Genomic DNA, 21458 nt, shown 5'->3' on the forward strand with positions numbered 1-21458 from the left:
CTTTAATATATTATTTCTGATAAATGAAATATATATGAGCAGATACTTATCTTCATTGTTGATAATTTATAAGATTTTTTCTTTAAAAAACCAATTTATAAGAATTCAATTCTATTTGGAATTCAATTATGAATTATGTATGTCACTAAATTCAAACTATATATTGTTTTTGCAAAATAAAATAGTACTAGTCACCGAGTTTGCCGGAAACAATATCCGTTACAAACTACAAAACTATACTACCGATATATAATATTTTTTTTTTGAGTAAATATATGAATATTTAGTTGTAAAAATCAATTTTGTAGCCCAAGATACAGTGAGATACATGTGGTTGAGACTATAAATAAAAACAGGTTAAATTATAACCGAGGCTATAAAAACACCAACTCACGCAGCCTCAACATATTTGTTTCATAAACGCCGTCGTTTTCAACATCTTCATCGTCTCCATTTTTTATTTTATTTTTGTAAGGATCATCTTCTCCATTTGTTTCTTCTGTAATTAGAATATACAAACCATTCTATTTTATTCTATTCACTATGTGTTTTTCACACACTTCTCTGAAAACCCCCCATTCGGAACCCTAATTCGCGAAATTGATCCTTGATTTGATCCCATGGACGATAATTTAAGCACGAATCATAAATTATGCGGTTATTTATGCACAATTCTCCAAACGGACCCCCCAATTGCACCCAACCTGATCTCCACCACCTGCGAAATATTCGCTGAAGGGTCAGAAACCGGATTTATATGCGAAAACGGCACCGTTTTGTCGACGATTAACGGGGAAACCGAGTATGCGGTGGGGGAAGGGAGCAATACGGCGTCGTCGTCGAGGAAGAAGTGGAGTGGGATAGGGTTAGTGAATGGGAGTATAAGTGTGGTGAACCAGTTGTATGCGTTGGTGAGTCACAAGTGTTTGAGTATTGTTTCGAAAGTCGTTGAGGTTGTTGAGGTGGTTGGGAAGGCGGTTAGGGTTGTTGTGTTGGTTGATGTTTATTTGCCTATTCAGTTGTGGTCTGGTTGGCAGTTTCCGAGGTCTGCCACAGTTGCTGCTGCGCTTTGCCGACATTTGAGGTGTGTCAGTTGCTTCTCCTTTTGCGATAATTTTTCGTGTTGTAGCTACATTGTGAGTTGTGATATGATGAGAGCTGATACACGTCATTAATTTGTTAGTATATGACCCTGTTTCGTTATTATGAATAATGATAAGAGAATTAAGAGCTGAGAGCACACATACTTTTAATGTCTTCATGAAAAAGGAACTTTAGTGTAAGGTTGTGAATTAGTGTGAACGCCATATGCAATCAGCTTGGGTTGAAATGTTAGAGCTCCCATTGTTATATTATAAAATCTGAAGGCTTCATGCTTACTTTAAATTTTTTATAGGAAGTACCATACAAGTATTTGAGCTATTGGGAATATTTATCTTCTATTGAACTTAATTCCATTGTTTTTGTAATATCTTTATTTATTTTTATATAATTGCATTGTTGGAGTAGTCTTTATATTGATTTTGTGGTAAAAATAGTTGAAGGATATTTTTATATTTTTAGCTGTAATTGGGAGGCTAGAAGGTCGTTGCTTCAGCTTGGCAATACAGATGATCAACGTAGTGATAATATCTGGAATATTTCAGACTGTCATGTACTTGGTTGTAAGCTACAATGTGTTGCACCCGGGACTTCTAAGAAAAAGCTTTTTGAACTTCATGACATATTCATGAGCTTGCCTAGTCTCTCCATGAAAGGAGGTAGCGACCTTTCAAGAGTATATCCAGCAGATGATACTTCTGACTCTGGTATTTGGGATGTCTCTGATGATGTTTTGATCAATATATTTGCTACATTGGGACCAATTGAGCTTCTTAGAGTTTCGGCTACCTGCCGCCATTTAAGGTCTTTGGCAGCTTCTATTATGCCATGTATGAAACTTAAACTTTTCCCTCATCAACATGCAGCAATTGAGTGGATGATGCAGCGCGAAAAGGACTCTGAGGTGCTGCCACACCCTCTGTATTTAGATTTGGTAACTGAGGATGGATTCACTTTCTATGTAAATGTGGTATCTGGTGAAATAGTCGCTAACATAAAACCTGTATTCAGAGATTTTCGTGGTGGAATGTTCTGTGATGAACCGGGATTGGGTAAGACCATAACTGCCCTTTCTCTTATTTTGAAGGCACAAGGAACACTGGCCCTCCCTCCTGACGGCGCAGAGGTCATATGGTGTACACATAATGGTAAGCAGGGATGTGGATATTACGAGATCAGTGCTGATAAATTGGCAAGTGGCCAAGCTTTGCCAACTACAAGAGTTGTTGGCCAAACACCACGCAGAGGACAATTTCATCTAGATGATTCACAGGAGAAGCTTGTACACTCCGCAAAGAGAACTAGAGTCATGGGTTCTGCCAAAATTGTTGCAGAGTCTGCTAATAAGTTGTCCCCTCACGAGGAGGCTGGATCACCTCAAGCTGCATGTGTGGCCCATTGCAGTAGTAAGCAGAGTAGATCAAAGAAAAATCTTTTGGATGCATTTGATGAAGAATCTGATTATAATACAGGCACTGCAAGAAGAAGCTCGCGAAAGAGAAGGCATCCATCAAATTGGCCATTTTACAGCTCCTTAGAGAAAGATAGCTCTTCAGATGTGTCATCTTACCGCAGAAAGAGGGGTAATAAGATCACTAACGATTCTGACAATAAACAAACTTGGATTCAGTGTGATGCGTGCAGAAAGTGGAGGAAACTTACAGAATTAGATGCTGCTAAAACTACAACTGCATGGTTTTGTAGCATGAACAGTGATACTTTTCACCAGAATTGCCTTGTTCCAGAAGAAATTTGGGATGCTCGCCAAAAATTAACATCTTTACCTGGATTTCACACTAAAGGAAAATCTGGAGGGGAAGAGGAAAATATCTCATTCTTCATCACCGTGCTTAGGGAGCATTCTGCCCTCATTGATTCAGTAACCAAAAAGGCATTAACTTGGTTGGCTAAGCTCTCAGCTGACAAACTTTTGGAAATGGAAACAGTAGGATTGCTGCAGCCAGTCATGCAACCACAAGCAGCGCGCCGCGGAAATATCCATCAGTTTCACAGAGTGTTTAAAGCATTTGGACTTATAAAGAGAGAAAAAGAGGGGACTACAAAATGGTACTACCCAAGAACTGTCTCAAACATGGATTTTGATGTAGCTGCCCTCAGAATTGCTTTATGCGAGCCATGGGACTCAATAATGTTATATTTGTCGAAGGCAACTCTTATCGTCGTTCCTTCGAATCTAGTTGATCACTGGAATACTCAAATTCAGAAGCATGTCAGACCTGGTCAATTGCGTGTTTATATCTGGACCGACCACAAAAAGCCTCTTGCCCACAACCTGGCCTGGGACTATGACATTGTTCTGACTACATTCAATCGTTTAAGTGCTGAGTGGAATCCTCATAAGAGAAGTGTGTTGATGCAAGTTCATTGGCTCAGGGTTATATTTGACGAAGGTCACACCCTTGGCTCGAGTCTTAACTTGACGAACAAGCTGCAAATGTCCATTTCATTGACAGCTACAAGTAGGTGGCTATTAACAGGAACACCAACACCCAACACTCCAAACAGTCAACTGTCTAATCTTCAACCTATGCTTAAGTTCCTTCGTGAAGAAGTGTATGGACAGAATCAGAAGTTATGGGAAAATGGTATTCTCAGGCCGTTTGAGGCCGGAATGGAAGAAGGTAGGTTACGTTTACTGCATATGCTTCAAAGATGTATGATAAGTGCAAGAAAAGCAGATTTAAAATCAATTCCTCCTTGCATCAAGAAAGTGACATTTGTGGACTTTACTGAAGAACATGGGAGGAGTTACAATGAACTGGTTGTTACAGTGAGGCGTAACATATTACTGGCTGATTGGAATGATCCTTCTCATGTTGAGAGTTTACTGAACCCAAAGCAATGGAAGTTCCGAAGTACTACTATAAAAAATGTCCGATTGTCTTGCTGTGTTGCTGGTCATATAAAAGTATCTGATGCTGGGGGAGACATTCAAGAAACTATGGACCTGCTAGTTGAAAATGGAATGGACCCTTCTTCGGAGGAATATGCTTTTATTAGATATAATATTCTGCATGGTGGCAATTGTATGCGGTAAGATGACCATGATATACCATATGCAATCTGATTATGATTTACTGTCAGAATATATACTGATTCCTTTTAACTTTTGTAGGTGCAACGAGTGGTGCCGATTGCCTGTCATTACACCATGCAGGCATCTCTTATGCCTTGAGTGTGTAGCTTTGAACAGTGAGAGGTGTACATATCCTGGATGTGACAACTTTTATGAGATGCAGAGTCCTGAAATATTAACCCGGCCAGAAAACCCCAACCCGAAGTGGCCTGTTCCGAAAGATTTGATTGAGTTGCAGCCGTCATATAAGCAGGCATGACTTGTTGCTAGTATACGTAAAGTTCTGTCTTTTGAGTGTCCTCTAATAATCTGTTTTACATTTCATAATGTTCTTCTTGTAGGATGATTGGCACCCTGATTGGCAATCAACTTCTAGCAGCAAAGTAAATTATCTAGTGCATCGATTGAAAGAACTGCTGGGAGGTAATCAAAACATTAGCTGCCCTATTAATGGAGGGGTTGATCTGAAGCAAGTCTCTGAAACTACCTCTTGTTCTGAACCAAGCAATGAGTCTAACGTAGCACCTTCTGAGAAGATTATCATATTTTCTCAATTTCTTGAGCATATACACGTCATTGCACTGCAGGTAACACTTAAATTACTGTGAATTCTAAACAGGAGAATTTATTCTTTTATGTGCATTATGCAATGATAACTTATTGAGGTCCGTCTTTTTTTACCAGCTTACGATTGCTGGTATCAAATTTGCTAGCATGTATAGTCCAATGCATTCTAGCAACAAGGTGAGAATTTGGCTTATCTCAGTTCTTCTGAAAATAACTTCTTCTGTTATAGTCTAAAAAATAATTTTCTTTAATCATATAGATGAAATCCCTGACGACCTTCCAGCACGACCCGGACTGCATAGCATTACTGATGGATGGAAGTGCAGCATTAGGTCTTGATTTGAGCTTTGTAACACATGTGTTTTTGATGGAACCAATATGGGACAAGAGGTAATAGATCTATAAACGGTTTTTTGACTAGAATATACTAGATTGTCAAATTTGTGAAACTACCTATGTCTCTACTATATCCTTACAGAATTTTCCTCTGCTATATTTGTGCTGTTAGTTGTTAATTATAGGTAGAGCAACTGTCTCTGTCCTGACTAAACAAATAAATAATTATGATACTCAACTAAGCAAATTAAAGATATAAATTAAGCGACAATAATAAATTAAATGTAGATTATCATACCATTAGATCTGTATTTCAAGGGTTGGGATTGAAACCTGTTTTTTTAAGTATCCGCTATAATTTTCCGCGGATAGGGAAAGTTCCTATCCGCGGAAATTATCCGCGGATAGGGACTTTCCCTATGTCCCTATCCGCGGAAAATTATAGCGGATACTTAAAAAAACAAAGTTTTAATCTGGACCCTTGAAATAGAGATCCGACGGCCCTGGAAGTGTGTGTCAGGGACCAGGACCCTATGCACTATTAATCCATATCTGCACACTGTTGAACTGATAATTTTTTTTATTGAAATGAATATTTAGTTGCACTTATTTTATGGTGTATAAAATAAAGGATAGGAACAAGTAATATCATCTTGGATAAAGGGACCGATTCACGTACAGAAAAAATGAAGCTTACAAACTTACAGTGTTGAATGGATGCCGCTACTCTAAAACGATCATGGTTTTAGCAAGTAGAGAGGAAGGTAGAGAATTCTGCAATACTTCATCTGCCAGTAAAGCTAGTGAGATAACACAGAAGATAAATTATAAGCACGTATTCTTAAAAGTTACACAGTAGGCATACTCTTTTTTCTTCTCCCTTTTCTTTTCTGTCGTTACTTATGATGGTGACTCCAACTCTATCACTTTTTCTGTATGCTAAGAATGAACCACTTAATTGTCTGACATTTATAGAATGACTCGTACTACACCATAGTTTTAATTGCAAATTTAGGATCTGGAATTGATTTGTACATTTGCCTATATTTGTGCCGTTGGCTGTTAATTATTGAGAATAGTACTTCTACCTCGAAGTTCACTTTTGAACTTTAGTAATAATACATATATTTGTTCAAACACTGTCAGCATGGAAGAGCAAGTGATTAGTCGTGCTCACAGGATGGGTGCTACACGTCCTATTCAAGTTGAAACGTTGGCTATGAATGGTACAATTGAAGAGCAAATGTTGAATTTTTTACAGGTATTCATAACTTGTTTATATTGTCGTTTTAGGAACCCGAGAAAAAAATTCTAATTATCTCTTAATTAGTTATAGTTAATATCTGAGTACTCAAGATGTCTTTACTTTCTTCAGTAGCCAAGTCTATTAACATTTTAGGTATATGTTTTGATGGCAGAAGTTTATGACCTTTGTTTATACATTGATGCTGTGTATTTGTATGTGTTTTAGCTAATAGAATTTATTTTTTTGTTAAAATGATGAATGATGCAACATAAGTACTTGCTAGTTGCTATCTAATTATCGGGAGAAGTACTATATAGAGCTATCAATATATAGAGCAATATAGAGCTATCATTATATCTGCTTAACTTGGCATTTGTTGTTTATATGTGGGTTAAGATGCAATAGCATTTTCTGTGCCTTACATATTCTTCTTGCGCTTTGACTGTTGCTTCCTCTAATACCCTCCAATTTGTTGCAGGATGCTGATGAATGCAGAAAGCTATTGAAAGAAGGAACTGGAAAGCACGATCGGGAGAGCAGTCGGACACGCCGGAGTCTGCATGATTTTGCTGAGAGCAACTACTTGACGCAGCTTAGTTTTGTGCGGACAGTCCCTAGACTTGAAGGTATACATCCTCAAACTTGACAGTGATGCCGGTGTATATATTTTTCTTATGATGCCTTGTCTTGCAAGCTTTTGGGTTGTATTTAACTGTATCATTACTATTACAGGTTTGCAATTGGCTGCCCAATAACCAGAATTTTTTTGTTTCCCTATCTGTATAGTTCTCATCAATAGTGGTACTCATCTGCCCTTTGTTTATAATTCTTGCCTCTGAAGTGCATATGGTAATTAAGATTAGAACAGGACGTAGTGCCTGGGGCTTTTCGCATGAAAACCCCACAGCCTTGGTTGTAATGTCCTGAAATTTTTATATAATAAAGTGGCCTTATATGTATTTTTGGTTTTTTTTTTTTCCCGTTTATCTTAGATCGACACTGCCTCTATATGATACATTTTTCCATCTCAGATTTTATTAGAAAAGCAAAAATCACCCAATGTAAACTTTTCTCTCAACAGTTTTGTAAGATTTGTTTTTAGAAAACAGAGTTTTCTACTGAGACTGCCTTCCATTGGGGTAAATATCTATGGGAAATCAAATATCCTCGGGTCATTTAAGTTATCATGTTGCAAGTGGTGGAATGAGGTTTCATGTGTATTCCTATTTCGAAAGATTTATTATTGACAAACTACCAAATAAAAATTATTGATTGAAAAAAATCTGTTGACAGTTCGATTTGTATTCCGATTTCGAAATTTTATTATTGACAAACTAGCATCCGTTAACGCAACTAAAAGAATTATTGAAAAAAACTGTTGATAAATGAAACCACCATCCGCTTGAACTAAGTTTGAAATGTACCAACAGTTTACACGATTTTGGTTCCTACTTAAAAAAGAGCACGTGATGAGAATGATTAAGATTTAAACTTAAAATCTGAAGTCTAATTTTACTCATTTCTCAAGAACTCTGAAATTTTAAAATTTTTCAAAAGATGTTTTAATATAACCAATCAACAGTGGACTAGTTTTCTCTCACAGAAAACAGGATTCTTTTTCTAAACCTTATTACTCAAGAATACAAGCTGAAATGCGATTTTAATTTTTTATTGCCTCGTATGATGCAAGAAGCTAACACACATACTATTACTCAATATCATGTCCTAGCACTCTGCCTATTTGATAGATTAGTACAAGTTTATAACAAAGAGCAGCCCTGCAACACTCCACTCAATCAATTAGTACTTCGTTTGTTCAAGTTACATTTGCGTTACAGCCTGCATACAACGTTATAGATGCTTGAGCGTATCTCCAGCAAATAGGTTGAGACTGCACCACAAAACTATAAAATGGTCCCTTCAGCGTTGTTGAGGGCTTTCTTTGCAACCTTGATTTTGTCTGCTAATGATTTTTGGCTGCTAGCTACATACTTGCGTATGAAAAATTTGATTCCACTCCTAAGGGGTTCATACTCAGGGGTGACAGCTATACGGGTGAACATATTCCAGACGAGACTCTCTGGAAATGCAAAGATGGCCTCAAATAGCATTCGGAAGTGCATGATTCTTTTCGGAGTGAGTTGGTGCACGTCATGAAAATCGACAACCTTCAGGACTGCAAGGGAGATGCTGTAGGAGGCAAGCATCTCAGAAATAAACTTGGCCAGGTGCATTGATCTGTTCAGCTCCATTGATTCCATTTCCTTAAAATGATCCCATAGGCAGTACTGTATATAAAAGACACACGGAGAAGGTAAGTGAAACGGGTAAAACCATCTACATGTTCAGAATGAAAAGCAGAGTACAAACCTATGGGGGAAAATTTGAACAGGCCTCTTGTTACACAACAATGAACAGTACTCAATATAAAAGACACAGAAAAAAGGCAAGTGAAATGGGTAATACCATCTAATGTTCAGAATGAAAAGCAGAGTACAAACCTATGGGACAGGTCTCTTGTTACACAACAATGAATACTCATGGATAGTCCATGCTGTTTAGGTGGGGGCATAGCTATGCTAAGAGTCAATCCTAGTATCATTGCGTTGCCCAGACTATAGTACTTTGTACTAGTATACTGCCCAAATAAATGAATCGATACATGCAACTTCACTTATTAGATAGCTTTTCTCTAAAGCAGATAAACAGCTATAGTCAGTTAGTTGAAGATCCTGTTATTGAAATTAACTGAATTACTGTTAAAGATATCTCTTTCCAAACGGATTTCTTGAATAGTGATGAAACAGCATATTGTCACAAAACACAATTCTTTCGACACGGGTGTTCACATTGGGTGTGCCCATTAAGATAATAGGAGTTATTGGATGATATTCAAAAAGAGTACAAGGAACCCATAAAGGCGCAACTCCAAATTCTTTAATCAAGAAAATTAGAGTTTCCAGCTTTGATCCAAAATTAGAGTCTTAAGAAGAGGGCCCAGAAAAAACAAATACTAAGGAGGCCATCCTATTTAAATTATACCCCCTACCCCTGCTTTGTAAATCCCTTGTTTATCTTTCTTCCAACAATCATCGAAAAAGACCACTAAATCCGAAAATGAAAACCAATAATCCAATAAAATTTTCATAGCCCATGATCTATGATTATAAAAAACTTGCCAAGGATATACAGCTCATTAAATTTCTGAATCTGGAGGAATTAAGTTACCTTCCACTTTATATTTGTTTATATCAATACATGATTGACTTTTAAGGTACATATCATACCTGTAATGTGAACTTGTGATTTTTGTCATGGCTACATAGCTTGGACGCCAGAACACAATAATACTTATTGAATACTTTCTCTTGCAAACAGCAGTCCACAATTATTCGCATGATCTCTCTATCCTACATAAGGGAACAGAGAATAATATATCTTGTAACGTGGTAAGATCAGAACAAATACATAACAAGACAAATTATGAGATTATTATTAATACTCTACCTGCTTCCCTTGTAAATCTAATCTTAGGAGTTTCTCAAAAGTGTCGATGTAGTCCTCACCACTCATGATTATACAAAAGATTGCCCTTCTTGCATCTGTATTCATCCGTTGTGCAGCAGCAAGCTGAAGCATCTTCTGAGTTTCAGTAATCTCTAAGTCAGTTTTGCTAGCAATCTCTTCAATATTGTCTCTGTCTGATGACATTTCTCCTGACAACCACCACTGACCTTTCTTATCAGGATCAAGAAGTGTGTTCCATTTAATACCACGGATTAGAATTTCATCTACTTTCAACTGCAAAAAATAATTAGAGTACAATAATAAATTAGTAAAACAGATAGAATGGAATCTGTACAAGATCGACATGCTAGATTGTGTAGAAATGAAGCAAGTGAAACATAATATTTACAAAATTATATGCCTAATATTAGAGACCAGTGACACTTCACTAAGTATTGCTTCATTTCAGAAAGCTAGTTCTTTCCAATATTTTTATAGTTTATTACTCGTTATGCTTATCATTAATCCAGAACACCTTTTTTAATTTCAAATACACATAATCTTTACTGAACCTTAAAAAAACCCTAGAAAATCAGCATTCCACCAAGTAAGCGTCGCATAGAGACTAGAGGAGTCCAGTCCACCAGAATCTTTAGTCTGTTTGGATAGACCTTTACTGAACATTTTTTAGAATTTCACAAGGAGCACATTCTAAATCATCTAATACTCAGAACAGACAGTTCACGCTTTTGTGCAGTTCACGCCACTTTCCAATGCATCATGGAAATCATATACATAATTACACTAAAACTATCAGTACATCCAATAGATAGAATTTACAAAAAGGACCTTCAGTAGCCACTTTTTCATCTTGGTCTGCTGCACATTCTCCTCTTTAGGCTTTTGTTTGTTGTTCTTGATATCACAAATGGTTTCAAGCATAAACTCCATCTGGCAGTAAGGCTAGTAAGATAATCACAGAGAATAGAAAATAAGAGTAACTAGAAGAGTTATATAGTAGGCATACTCTTCTGCCACCCTTGCTCGCGTCATTAATTTCTGAATTTGACTTCAACTCATTCACTCTGTTCTGTACGCTAACAATGAAATCTTTCATAGCAGCTGGGTCATCACTCCTTAGTTTCATACCACATGCTGTTTAGAATAACCACTTGTTGTCAGACAATTTTAAAGTGACACATCACAACTATGATTTGCAAATTCATCATGTAGCAAAACCAGATGCACAGAAAGAGAAGCCACATCGGAAAAAATTACTTTATAACGTGTACAGGTCAAATTTGTCTCTTGAAAAAATTAATAAAAAATGTAGTCTACACAAAAAGAAATCGATACAATTACATTTTATTATTCAGATAAATATATATATATATATATATATAGATAAATATATATATATATATATATTTATATATATATATATATATATATATATATATATATAGAGAGAGAGAGAGAGAGAGAGAGAGAGAGAGAGAGAGAGAGTCACAGTCCATGAAGAACCATCTTATATAGAATCCAATAGAGAACACCTCTGTATATACACAAAATACATGTATCAATTGTATTATCCATCAAATATCTAATTAGAATATAAATAAATAAAGTTTCTAACATTTTTCTCCAAAAAAATCATTGAAAATTAATCACAATACCCCAATTGGTTCTACTGTAGAACCATAATTGTCCAAAGTGGTTTTGCAGTAGAACCAAATTTAAAAAACAAAATTTTTACTTCAATTGTAAGTGTTAAATTGTTTGTTCATTTCATGTATGATTAGTATTCTACATTAAAATCAACTTTTATGCATAATAAAGATTAATTTTTAAATAATTTAGGAGATTTTAAAGTAGAATCAAATGGTTCTTACGGGACTCTATAAAATATGGTTCTCTATGGAACAACAGCATACACACACACACACATATATATAACACGTGCCATGCACGGGTGATTTATAATATGTTATTTTAGTATTTATTTTAATATTTAACTAACTTTATTGTGAATATATTATATTAGAATAATATATGTTTTTTTAATTAAAATAGATTTTTAAGTAATTAATATATGTGTTTGAATTAATATTTTTTATAAGGTATCTTAAATAAGTTTTTTATTTAACATGTTGAGAAAGTTCGTAATAGTTAAGCCTGTTAAAAGGCTAATTATGAATTGGGTTGAAAAGATAGGTTTTAATGAAAATGTTTAAATATATTTTAATTATAATAAGAATACCCATTAAATTATGTTATAAACCAAGGAGGCCAGTAGGCCCAAATACCGACCGACCAAACTTTTAATGTTTCCTCTTTAAAGCATAGTATAGATATATGTATTGTCAAGGAACCAGTTACTCTAAAACCTCAAGGTGTTAGGAGGAGGGCTTAGCAGGATCATATTCTAACATGTATTTCAAAAATTCATATCAAAATACATGCAAACAATATTTGGAAGGAGGGAAGGAGAGAGGGATGAATGAGGGAATGATAGTTCTTCGGGAGGGAAACAGGAAACTTTACAGGCAAACAGTATAAAAAAAATGAATGCAGAAAGAATCTTACATTGTAAAACTGTCAAGATAATAGAAACATCAACTTCTGTCAACCGTTTGCTCAGCATTGCTATGAAATCATACATTAACTCACTGAAAGTATGCAAGGACTGCAGTCAGAACTAAGCGATGTTGTTAAAACGACTAAGTATAAGAAAAGCCTTGTTAGATATGCTTAAAAAGCTAAGACAGGTGGCAATGAGCTCGATTCTTAATGGTGTTGCACAACACTACATATATTGCGGGTGCTGGTTTCTGGGACCCAAGCCTGGGTTTGGCTGGTCCTTCCAAAAGGAGACTCAGCTTGTATAGGTCAAAGCCCAACACATACTCATGGCAGATTAAAAAATTCTTAATTCGGCAGTAGCTATACACATTTTTAGACTCCAACCTCGACTTGGACATCATTTTCAATACTATGAATCGCTTTGAGAGTTCAATCCTGACTCAGGACCCATGGAGTTGACAAAACATCAACAATTAGGCCACACACTTTTATGACCCAAAACTTAGCATTAAGAAAATATCCCCTCTGCCGACCTTAACTTAATTAGTGACTTGTAGAGATTAAATGGACTACCCACCTTGAGCAAACTCCAAATATGTATATGTAGGAGAACAAAAGGATCAGATTACGCAATGAAAGATTGTCCTCCTTCGTATACTCATCCTGAATATAACACTCAACTCATTAGCCTCTGTCAGATGATTGCTGAACAAGAAGAATACAAACTTTTTACTGATACCTTGGTAACAGATATATTATATAATGAACTGTAAAAAGCATATATATAATTTATAGAGACTATAACAATTTGCAAGAAATAAAATAATGAAAAATTATATACCTCAAAAGCTCTAGCAAGCAAAGAAAGAAGCTTTGCACCAAAATCGATCCCAACCATACAAGACATACCTGCAACAAAAGCTGCATGAACTGCAGCATACCTGGACATAGTTATACAAATATTTGTCAGGAAACAAAAGCTCCACCTCCAGATATATGAATAAAAGGTTTCGGCACAAATAGAACCATACCTGCCTTAAAAATCAAACGACATGCAAACATAAATTTGAAAAGCATGTTATTAGGCAATTAAGAAAACCATCAAACAACAAACTAAATCAGAGAAAGTCACTGATACAATTGGTAATACTAAAGGCCTCTTTTCCAGTTCAAAAGATCTGTTATAAGTGGAAGTATAATATATTAATCAATTATGGAAGTAGCTCGTTCATCTCAAATGAGCTCTAACTGAGTACAGGAAACGAATTATAAATATTTGATCAAGTGAAATGAAAAAAACTAACTGTTCATTGCCGCGAGGACCGCCAGAACATGCTGCCAATACCTCAGCACTGATAATTTCAGAACCAATGCTGCGACCAACATCCTGCAAGCAAAGGTATCAGTGAACAAATATAGAATTCACAATATATCGTGCATTACGGTTTATAAAACATTGCACAAATAAAAAAATCATGACACATTAACTTCACCTAAATCCTGTAGCCAGTGGCAGTGAGATTATGCAAACAAATTTTAAGTTAGCCAAATATTTTGCAAACTGAAGGTTTAATATTGGCTGGCAACTCAATATGAGAAGGTGATATACAAGCTCAACTAATATAATTTAATCAAAGCCACTATATCGGACTTGTAAGTTATAAACTGTTTATTATATTTTTGATGTTGTAGTAGTCAAACACAATATTGAAGCATAAATATTACAGATTACTACAAAAGGATAAATATTGAAGCATACTGCAGTGGCCGGTATTCATATCGTAAGAATTTAAGGTGTATATAGTAAACAGGCTTATCATAAGAATTTAAGGTGTATATAGTTAACAGGCTTACACGGAATATTGAAAAGGCTTCCCCTGTTATTGCTTCAACATTAGATTCTGACAACCTATTCAAAAGACCTGCGATGAGAAATTAAGTATAACACGTATCAGATTCTAGAGACCCTATTTGTACACAATCCAACTTCATCGAGTGATCCAATCATCTCAGATTTCATACCTCTCACACGTCTACGTATTTGAGGGTGATCATTTGAATCAATTCTCCCTTGAGATCTCAGGTGAGGAGCTACATATTTCACATTCCTTACTACAGCTTCAGATTGAGCAACCATAGTATCAGGTGCCATCTGTGAATCTTGTTTTGTCCCCTTTTTTTTACGTTTTCCACGAGTAGAGCAATCCTCTAGGGTCTTCTGAGGATCTTCCTCAGCATCTGGAATCTCCTCGTGTGCAGAAGAAAAAAGTGTAGATGGGAGACCCTCAAATAGCATATTCATGTCATCATCATCTCCTCTTAATTTTCCATTTTTCACCTTCAATTTCTTCGAAAGTTTCTTCTCTACCTCCATATCCTCCTCAGCAGACACAAAATCCTTCTTCACGTCCATTTGAAGGTACTCTTCAAACTTTGTTTTCTTAGCCTTCCTAACTTTTGACATGGATTTTAAACCAACCAAGGAATCCAATTCCATTTTATCCAAACTAGGTATGTTAGTGTTTTTCATGTCATGATTTTTCACAGTCCCGGGATCCAATGACTCAGGTACCTCATCCCCACTATGACCAGCCTTCTCAGTCTCCAATTTTTCTCGTTCTTCATCCACTAATCTAGACTTTCGACTCCTATTACGAGAACTGGCCTTCAGGAGGCTTTTCCCTGAAGCTTCATCGTTTTCTCCTTTTCCTCCACCATTAGAAACAGATGAAATTCCATCCAACAGCATATCTATACTAGCATCTTTCCCGGATAATTTCCCATCTTTGATCTTAAGTTTCTTCGCAAGTTTCCTCTCTAATCTCAAGTCCTCTTCAGCAGAAGCATTATTTCCCTGCCTATCCATTTCCATAAACTCTTCAAACTTCGATTTTTTAACCGAGCCCTTTTTCCTCTTAACAGTCTTTGACACATTACCATCAAGAACCACTGGTGCTTGCACACTATCCACAAAGCTTCCCACCTCTGAAGGTTCCTCAAATCCAGAAACAACCTCATTCTCACAATCCTTCGGCACCATTCCCATCCCCCTCAAAACACAAATATCATCTTCCAAAAATTTCACAGTCTTGGACTTCTCATTCTTATATTTCTTGCTCAATTTCCGCGATTGCTACAATCAATAAAACAAAACAATTACAAAAACCAAACCAAACACAGAACAGAATTTCAAAAACTCATATAACGCATAAACAGAAAAAATGATATCATACTTGATGATCAACCCAGGAACTAAACTTCTTCTTATTCTTCTCCAACCGGGCTTCTTTTCTCCGCGCTCTACGAGACTTATCAGCAATCTTAACATCTACATTCATACCAAATGCACACAAAAAAATCAAATCTTTCACAACATACAGCCATCCAAAACATCAAATTCTACCGTAAATCAATTAATACTCCGAAAAAACAAAAAAAAAAAACAAGAACTTACCCATTTTTCACTAGGCAATTATAATCAACCTACAAGCTGCCCTACATGAAAAAGATGAAAATTTTAGTTTATACTCAATAATCAGCTCAAGAAATCAGCCACATCATAAAAAGAAACCAAGACTGTATGTGTGTGTATCTATGTGAGAAAAATAAACATGTACTTACCAGAATAGAAAAATCTGTGGGGGTTTGTAATTAGGGTTTAAGAAATTGAACAATAATCAGAGGGAGAGGGAGCTTGTTTTGGGCTGTTTAGTAAATTATGGTTTAAGCTGTGGGTAATACTTGGGCTCTTAAGACTCAGTTCACTACGGTCAGATTTGGATATCGCAGTCAGTTGTAGCTGTATTTTTTTATTTTTTTTTTAAGCCCGTAACTTTAACCCAAACCTATAAATCGTAAATTGTAATTCCTTTTGGATTTCGTTTTATTCTAGCCGAGGTCAGTATTGGTGTTTTTTATGAATTGTCGTTTCAAGTATTGCTTCCGTGGTCCTTCCTATGTCAGGTTATGAATCAAATAATAAATATTTTTTTTAGGTGGTTTATGGGCTGCTGCTCAATCAATGGGTTTTATATCGAACACTTCACCCGTTACGTCAAAATGTCTCACTTGACCCATCCATCTCATCGGCGAGTCATTTAAACCACTATAAACCAAATATATATCATTTTACCCATATTAATATTCATAACTCTTTACTTGATCATTTATCAAAAATCAACTGTTTGTCTTTTTACTGTAAAACCACTTCGAGTACTTTCACAATTGTCTCTAGTATTTATCAAAATAATTTGAGAATTTTTAAAGCAACATAGCTAGAATGATCAAATAAATATATATTTATAGCTATATATTTTTTTAAATATATAGCTACGTTGTTTTAGAAATTTCCGAGTTATTTTGATAAATTATAGGGACAATTATGAAAGTACTCAAGGTGGTTTTGTAGTAAAAAGATAAACGGTTAATTTTTAATAAATGATTAAGTAAAGAGATATAAATAGTGAAGTGGGTAAAATGATATATATTTAATTTATAGTGGCTTAAATGAGTCGCCGATGAGATGGGTGGGTCAAGCGAGACATTTTGACGCAACGGGTGGCCAGTTTGATATAAAATCCCTCAATCAATTAGTTATGAAATACCATTAACTCTATGTGTGTTATCAATATCTCTACGTGTGATTCGTTAAGACATAAAATCGACTTTATTTCTTATTTTTTTTATTTATAGGAAGGAAATTTCATGAGTTGAATCTATATTTTTTATTCATCATTTGTACTCCCTCCATCTCCCTCAATTGCTTACATCGGGAGACGGAAGCTCGGCACGCATTCAAACGCTCTCGTAAAATATAGTTTGATGAATTATTATGAACTTTTTTTCTTCTGAATAAAAATTCACAATCTAAACTTTTATACAAAAAAAAATTCAAAATAAAGGTATGGAACTATATTTTATATGCGCCTTGAAAATGCGTGTAAGGCAATGCAAAAATAGTGTAAAGAAATGAGAGGGACAGAGGGAGTGTCCCGTAACTAAGCTGAGTCGGCTTGGACCGGGGACTTAAAAATGTTTCTAATTTTAAACTAAATATATATATTTGTGTAATATTCAAAATCTAATTTAAAGTCACAAATAAGAGGCATAAAGTTAGTTTAATATAATTTTCACAATGGATAAATTTTTAAAATTTTTTTGATAAAAAATTACTTGTGAGATGTAAATTACTTATAAATCACTTATCTTGATTATTATATTTTGACTAACTCATAAATCATTGACAAGTCAGAATTATCCAAACAGATATCTTAAACTCTCAACTCATCACAGAAAAAGTCACATTAAATCATTAACTCAGCCAAACGTGCTCCATATCTCGTGTTATATATGGGCTCTCTGATACGCTAGGTGTTCGGTTCCAAAAAATTCGATTCGAATATGGTTTGATGAATAAATAATTGATTTTGACACTCTTATCTCTTAACTTCAGCTCCTCATTTTCTTCTACATCTTTCACTGTAATCACTCGGTTGGAGTGGCTCAAATGTTTCTAACAAAATAATTTGATCACATTTGTTTCCAGGCAATCATGTTGATCTTAAAGATCTCTGTTTTGAATGCAGAAAATCATGATATGTTTGTAAATCATGACAATTTGTATGAGATAGAGTGCTAACAGTCATATGAATACTATTGTTCTACAGGACTGTTGCTAGACCTGTCATCTTTTAACGGAATTCTTGCTGTACTTATTCGTATCTACCAATTGTTCGGGACCTGGAATTTGCAGTATATGCTTCTGTAATTAAATACTCAGACTAAGTTTAGTTTGATCACTACTTTTTAAGAACAACGTGAACCACATTTTACAGGAGTTGATTAACAGAACTTGAATAGTGAGTCCACAATTTATGCTCGGTGTACAGTTGTGAATTGTTTTGAATGAAACTGCATTACATTGTACAAAATTAAGCTCTGCATTTGCTTTCATGTAATTATACATTCAGTACGGATGGGTTGAGGAGGCACAGAGACTTGTAAATCATGTTTATCAGCTTATAATAATCATGTCTTAACTCATTACATAAGAATGACATATATATTTTTAACTGCACTCAGCACTCTGCTACAGTTTTTAATTTCTTTGCTTTTCTACTGTCTGTTCTGTCCTTAACAAGCTTATAAACACCTGATGAACACAATTTAAATTCACATATATCAAAAATTATAGCATCTTGACACCATAGATGATTGGTTATTATATTTTTTCCAAGGAATTTTAATTTCAAATTGTTTTTCCAACTAGTGTCACAGCCTATGAAAAATATCTGAATGGACAGTTTAGAAGAACCTCATTATAAAATTCTTGATATAATGTTGATAAAACCTTAATTATGATAAATTAATTAAAAAAAATGTAAAAATCATCAGCTTATCAAGATTGCTATGTTGTGAGTATAATCCATTTTCATTTGATCCTCTCATTAAAGTATACAAAGGAAAGAGAGAATGAAGCAGCTGCACACGTTTAAGCATGTGCATGACATACTTCTTGATCACCCCAATCTACAATCCAAAGGCCATTATACACCCAACATAATCTTCTTTTTTAATTCATATCATTTAAAAAAAGATTAACTTGATTCTCCAAAATTCAAATTTTAAAAAACTACCATACATGACTTGCCTAAGACTAACATAGTGAGTATTTAAGTTTGTAAAAATATTTCACATAATCAATATGCAATTAATATCCCACCTCAAATTTGTAAAATTTATTGTTGTCTAGTCAAGTTTGAAAATTTGAAGTTGATTATTCCTGAAAATGGTTAGTCAATCAAGTTTGAAAATTAGTTGGGATTATAATAATTTTGGTAACAAGAAAAGGCAAGTCCAAGTCTTGATAAAAATGAGCATGAAAAAAGAAACTTCTTTGCTTGTTCTTTAATCCAAAAATCAACCCAAGAAGATTTGGAGAGATTGTGATATCATATCTGGTCGGATCTTCTTTCTCACCTGTCAATATCTTCACACAAACCATCCTCAATGGCCCTTGATATAAACTCACATTCACACCCCACAAATCATCATCATCATTATCATTTCTTTATATCTCTCTTGAAAATAGTTTCTTGTTATCTAAGTTTACACATTCTTGAATGGAGTCTGTAGCTACTGATATTCAGTTCCATGTGTTGGCTGTTGATGACAGCATTCTTGATAGGAAGTTGATTGAAAGGCTTCTCAAAACATCTTCTTATCATGGTATGTTTTTTTATGTACTTGCATTCATTCATATTGTAGTTGATGTTTTAGGTTTCTTTTTTGGTTTGTTGTTATGATCTTGATGTGTGAATTGTTAAATTCTTTTTGCAGTCACTGCTGTGGATTCTGGAATAAAAGCTCTGGAGTTTCTAGGGTTGCAGGGTGATGAGCATTTGAATAAAGATTTGCCATCGGTTACTTTGAATCACTACCATCAAGTAAGTTATAAAACATTTTATTTTACTACAGGAGTGAATTAATTAATATGGCTTAAAAGATTAAACCTTTAGATGATGCTTGTTAACATATTTATCTTTTGTTATGTGATTGCAGGTGGAGGTGAATTTGATTATCACTGATTATTGTATGCCTGGAATGACTGGTTATGATCTTCTAAGAAAGATCAAGGAATCTACTTCACTGAAAGACATACCAGTCGTGATCATGTCCTCGGAGAATGAACCTTCAAGAATTAATAGGTGAGACTTGAGTTTTACTTTTGTGCTTTCTGGATCTGATCTGTATGAAATTTTCCAATGGTGTCTAATTAGATTTGTTATTTGGTCAGATGCTTGGAAGAAGGAGCTGAGGAGTTCTTCCTTAAGCCAGTTCAGTTGTCGGATGTTAATAAACTCAAACCCCATCTATTGAGGAAGAAAACTGAAGAAGTACATCTCGCTGATCACAAGAGAAAGAGCGATGAAGTCTGTGTTTCCCCTGACAGAAGAAGAACAAAATACGACGAGCCTGAATTATTGGCTAAAGATGAACAACAAACTTCATGATGAAAGGATTTCGGTTTCTTTACTTCCTATATTAAGCAAATCTGAACAGACAGGCTAAATAGATTAGATTCAGTAAAAGAGGGAGGCCATTGTAATTTAACCAGATGACAGAAGTAGAAAGCAATTTATATCAGTTTTTCTGAACTCGAATGCACAATGAATTTTGCGTTTTGTGATAGCATTTGCCATTCTGTTACGTTTCAGTACGACTAATTGGCTACTCCGATCCACAGCTAATAAGTCCCCTTATTGCTAATTAGTCATGATTTACGCAACAATATGGTTGTTTCCCCTGAATCCTTCTGCCTGCACCGTTTGCTGCATGTACTGGTGTACCATGTGCTTCTGTCTTACCACCTGTTTTTGTTTTCTTGAACAATGAAGGTTCCTTGAACCCCCCAACTTTCCAGGGACTGATCAATGATCATCAAGGTATATTGTGCAATTAGACAGCAAAAGCATGAATCAGTTCTTCCATTCCAAAGGTGAAATATGATAAAGATAAGCTTAACTTCTTTAACTTGATTCAACTTGATTGATAATGTATTCTCCATAATTAACTATTTTGGCTTGATAAATCTTCACAACTTCATCACATGACATTGTTAACTGCTCCTTGTGCTACAATTACAAGTACTTCTTTTCCTATTTTCACATGTTCATAGTCAAATTTTTTTTAGTTACCCAAAAAATATGCATGTTAAATTTTTATTCAAATGGGGAAATTTTAAAAATATTAAGAAAAATCTGTTATTTGTATTTGTTAGTTTATTATATAAAAAATCACAAGAAGAGATTTATTAAGCAAATTTTACAAATATAAAAAGTACCATTTTCCTCTTTATTTAATGTAATATGTATTTTTAGACAAATACTTCGCTCTTTCCATAATTAATATAAAATAATATTTAATGCTTATAAACTTTTTTTGCAATAAACGATGAAGAAATTGCTCCAAATATCTCATCTCACTTGGTATTTTCAGGTAATTTATATTTTGATATTGATT

At 34.9% G+C, this 21458-nt stretch overlaps 3 protein-coding genes across 5 annotated transcripts; 2 read left to right on the forward strand and 1 right to left on the reverse strand.

The window, feature by feature from the left end:
* Window positions 1-379: 379 nt before the first annotated feature.
* LOC108204537 (F-box protein At3g54460) lies at window positions 380-7306 on the forward strand. Of its 2 annotated transcripts, XM_017374028.2 has the most exons (9): window positions 381-1084; window positions 1564-4155; window positions 4238-4451; window positions 4540-4785; window positions 4883-4942; window positions 5025-5155; window positions 6248-6362; window positions 6826-6973; window positions 7080-7306. In XM_017374028.2, the coding sequence occupies exons 1-9, from the start codon at window positions 621-623 to the stop codon at window positions 7100-7102; spliced, it is 3993 nt and encodes a 1330-aa protein (XP_017229517.1). In that variant the 5' UTR covers window positions 381-620; the 3' UTR covers window positions 7103-7306. The 2 variants fall into 2 exon arrangements, with proteins under 2 accessions (XP_063941100.1, XP_017229517.1); XM_064085030.1 differs by lacking the exon at window positions 4883-4942 and having other exon boundaries at window positions 380-1084.
* Window positions 7307-7857: 551 nt separating this feature from the next.
* LOC108203651 (uncharacterized) lies at window positions 7858-16216 on the reverse strand. 2 transcript variants are annotated; one of them, XM_017372655.2, is made up of 14 exons: window positions 16059-16216; window positions 15892-15927; window positions 15671-15765; window positions 14460-15570; window positions 14292-14359; window positions 13742-13824; window positions 13279-13378; window positions 13015-13100; window positions 12441-12523; window positions 10882-11009; window positions 10704-10805; window positions 9855-10148; window positions 9635-9757; window positions 7858-8635 (listed from the first exon to the last, which is right to left on the reverse strand). In XM_017372655.2, the coding sequence occupies exons 2-14, from the start codon at window positions 15893-15895 to the stop codon at window positions 8252-8254; spliced, it is 2661 nt and encodes an 886-aa protein (XP_017228144.1). In that variant the 5' UTR covers window positions 15896-15927; window positions 16059-16216; the 3' UTR covers window positions 7858-8251. The 2 variants fall into 2 exon arrangements, with proteins under 2 accessions (XP_017228144.1, XP_017228149.1); XM_017372660.2 differs by having other exon boundaries at window positions 15892-15932.
* A 3130-nt stretch (window positions 16217-19346) lies between these two features.
* On the forward strand, window positions 19347-20627 carry LOC108203669 (two-component response regulator ORR9). Its single transcript, XM_017372685.2, has 4 exons — window positions 19347-19664; window positions 19776-19882; window positions 19998-20143; window positions 20233-20627. Exons 1-4 carry the CDS (start codon window positions 19559-19561, stop codon window positions 20447-20449), a joined length of 576 nt encoding a protein of 191 aa, XP_017228174.1. The 5' UTR covers window positions 19347-19558; the 3' UTR covers window positions 20450-20627.
* The last annotated feature ends 831 nt before the right edge of the window (window positions 20628-21458 follow it).

This window comes from Daucus carota, chromosome 1, assembly GCF_001625215.2.
Source record: "Daucus carota subsp. sativus chromosome 1, DH1 v3.0, whole genome shotgun sequence".
NCBI lineage: Eukaryota > Viridiplantae > Streptophyta > Magnoliopsida > Apiales > Apiaceae > Daucus > Daucus carota.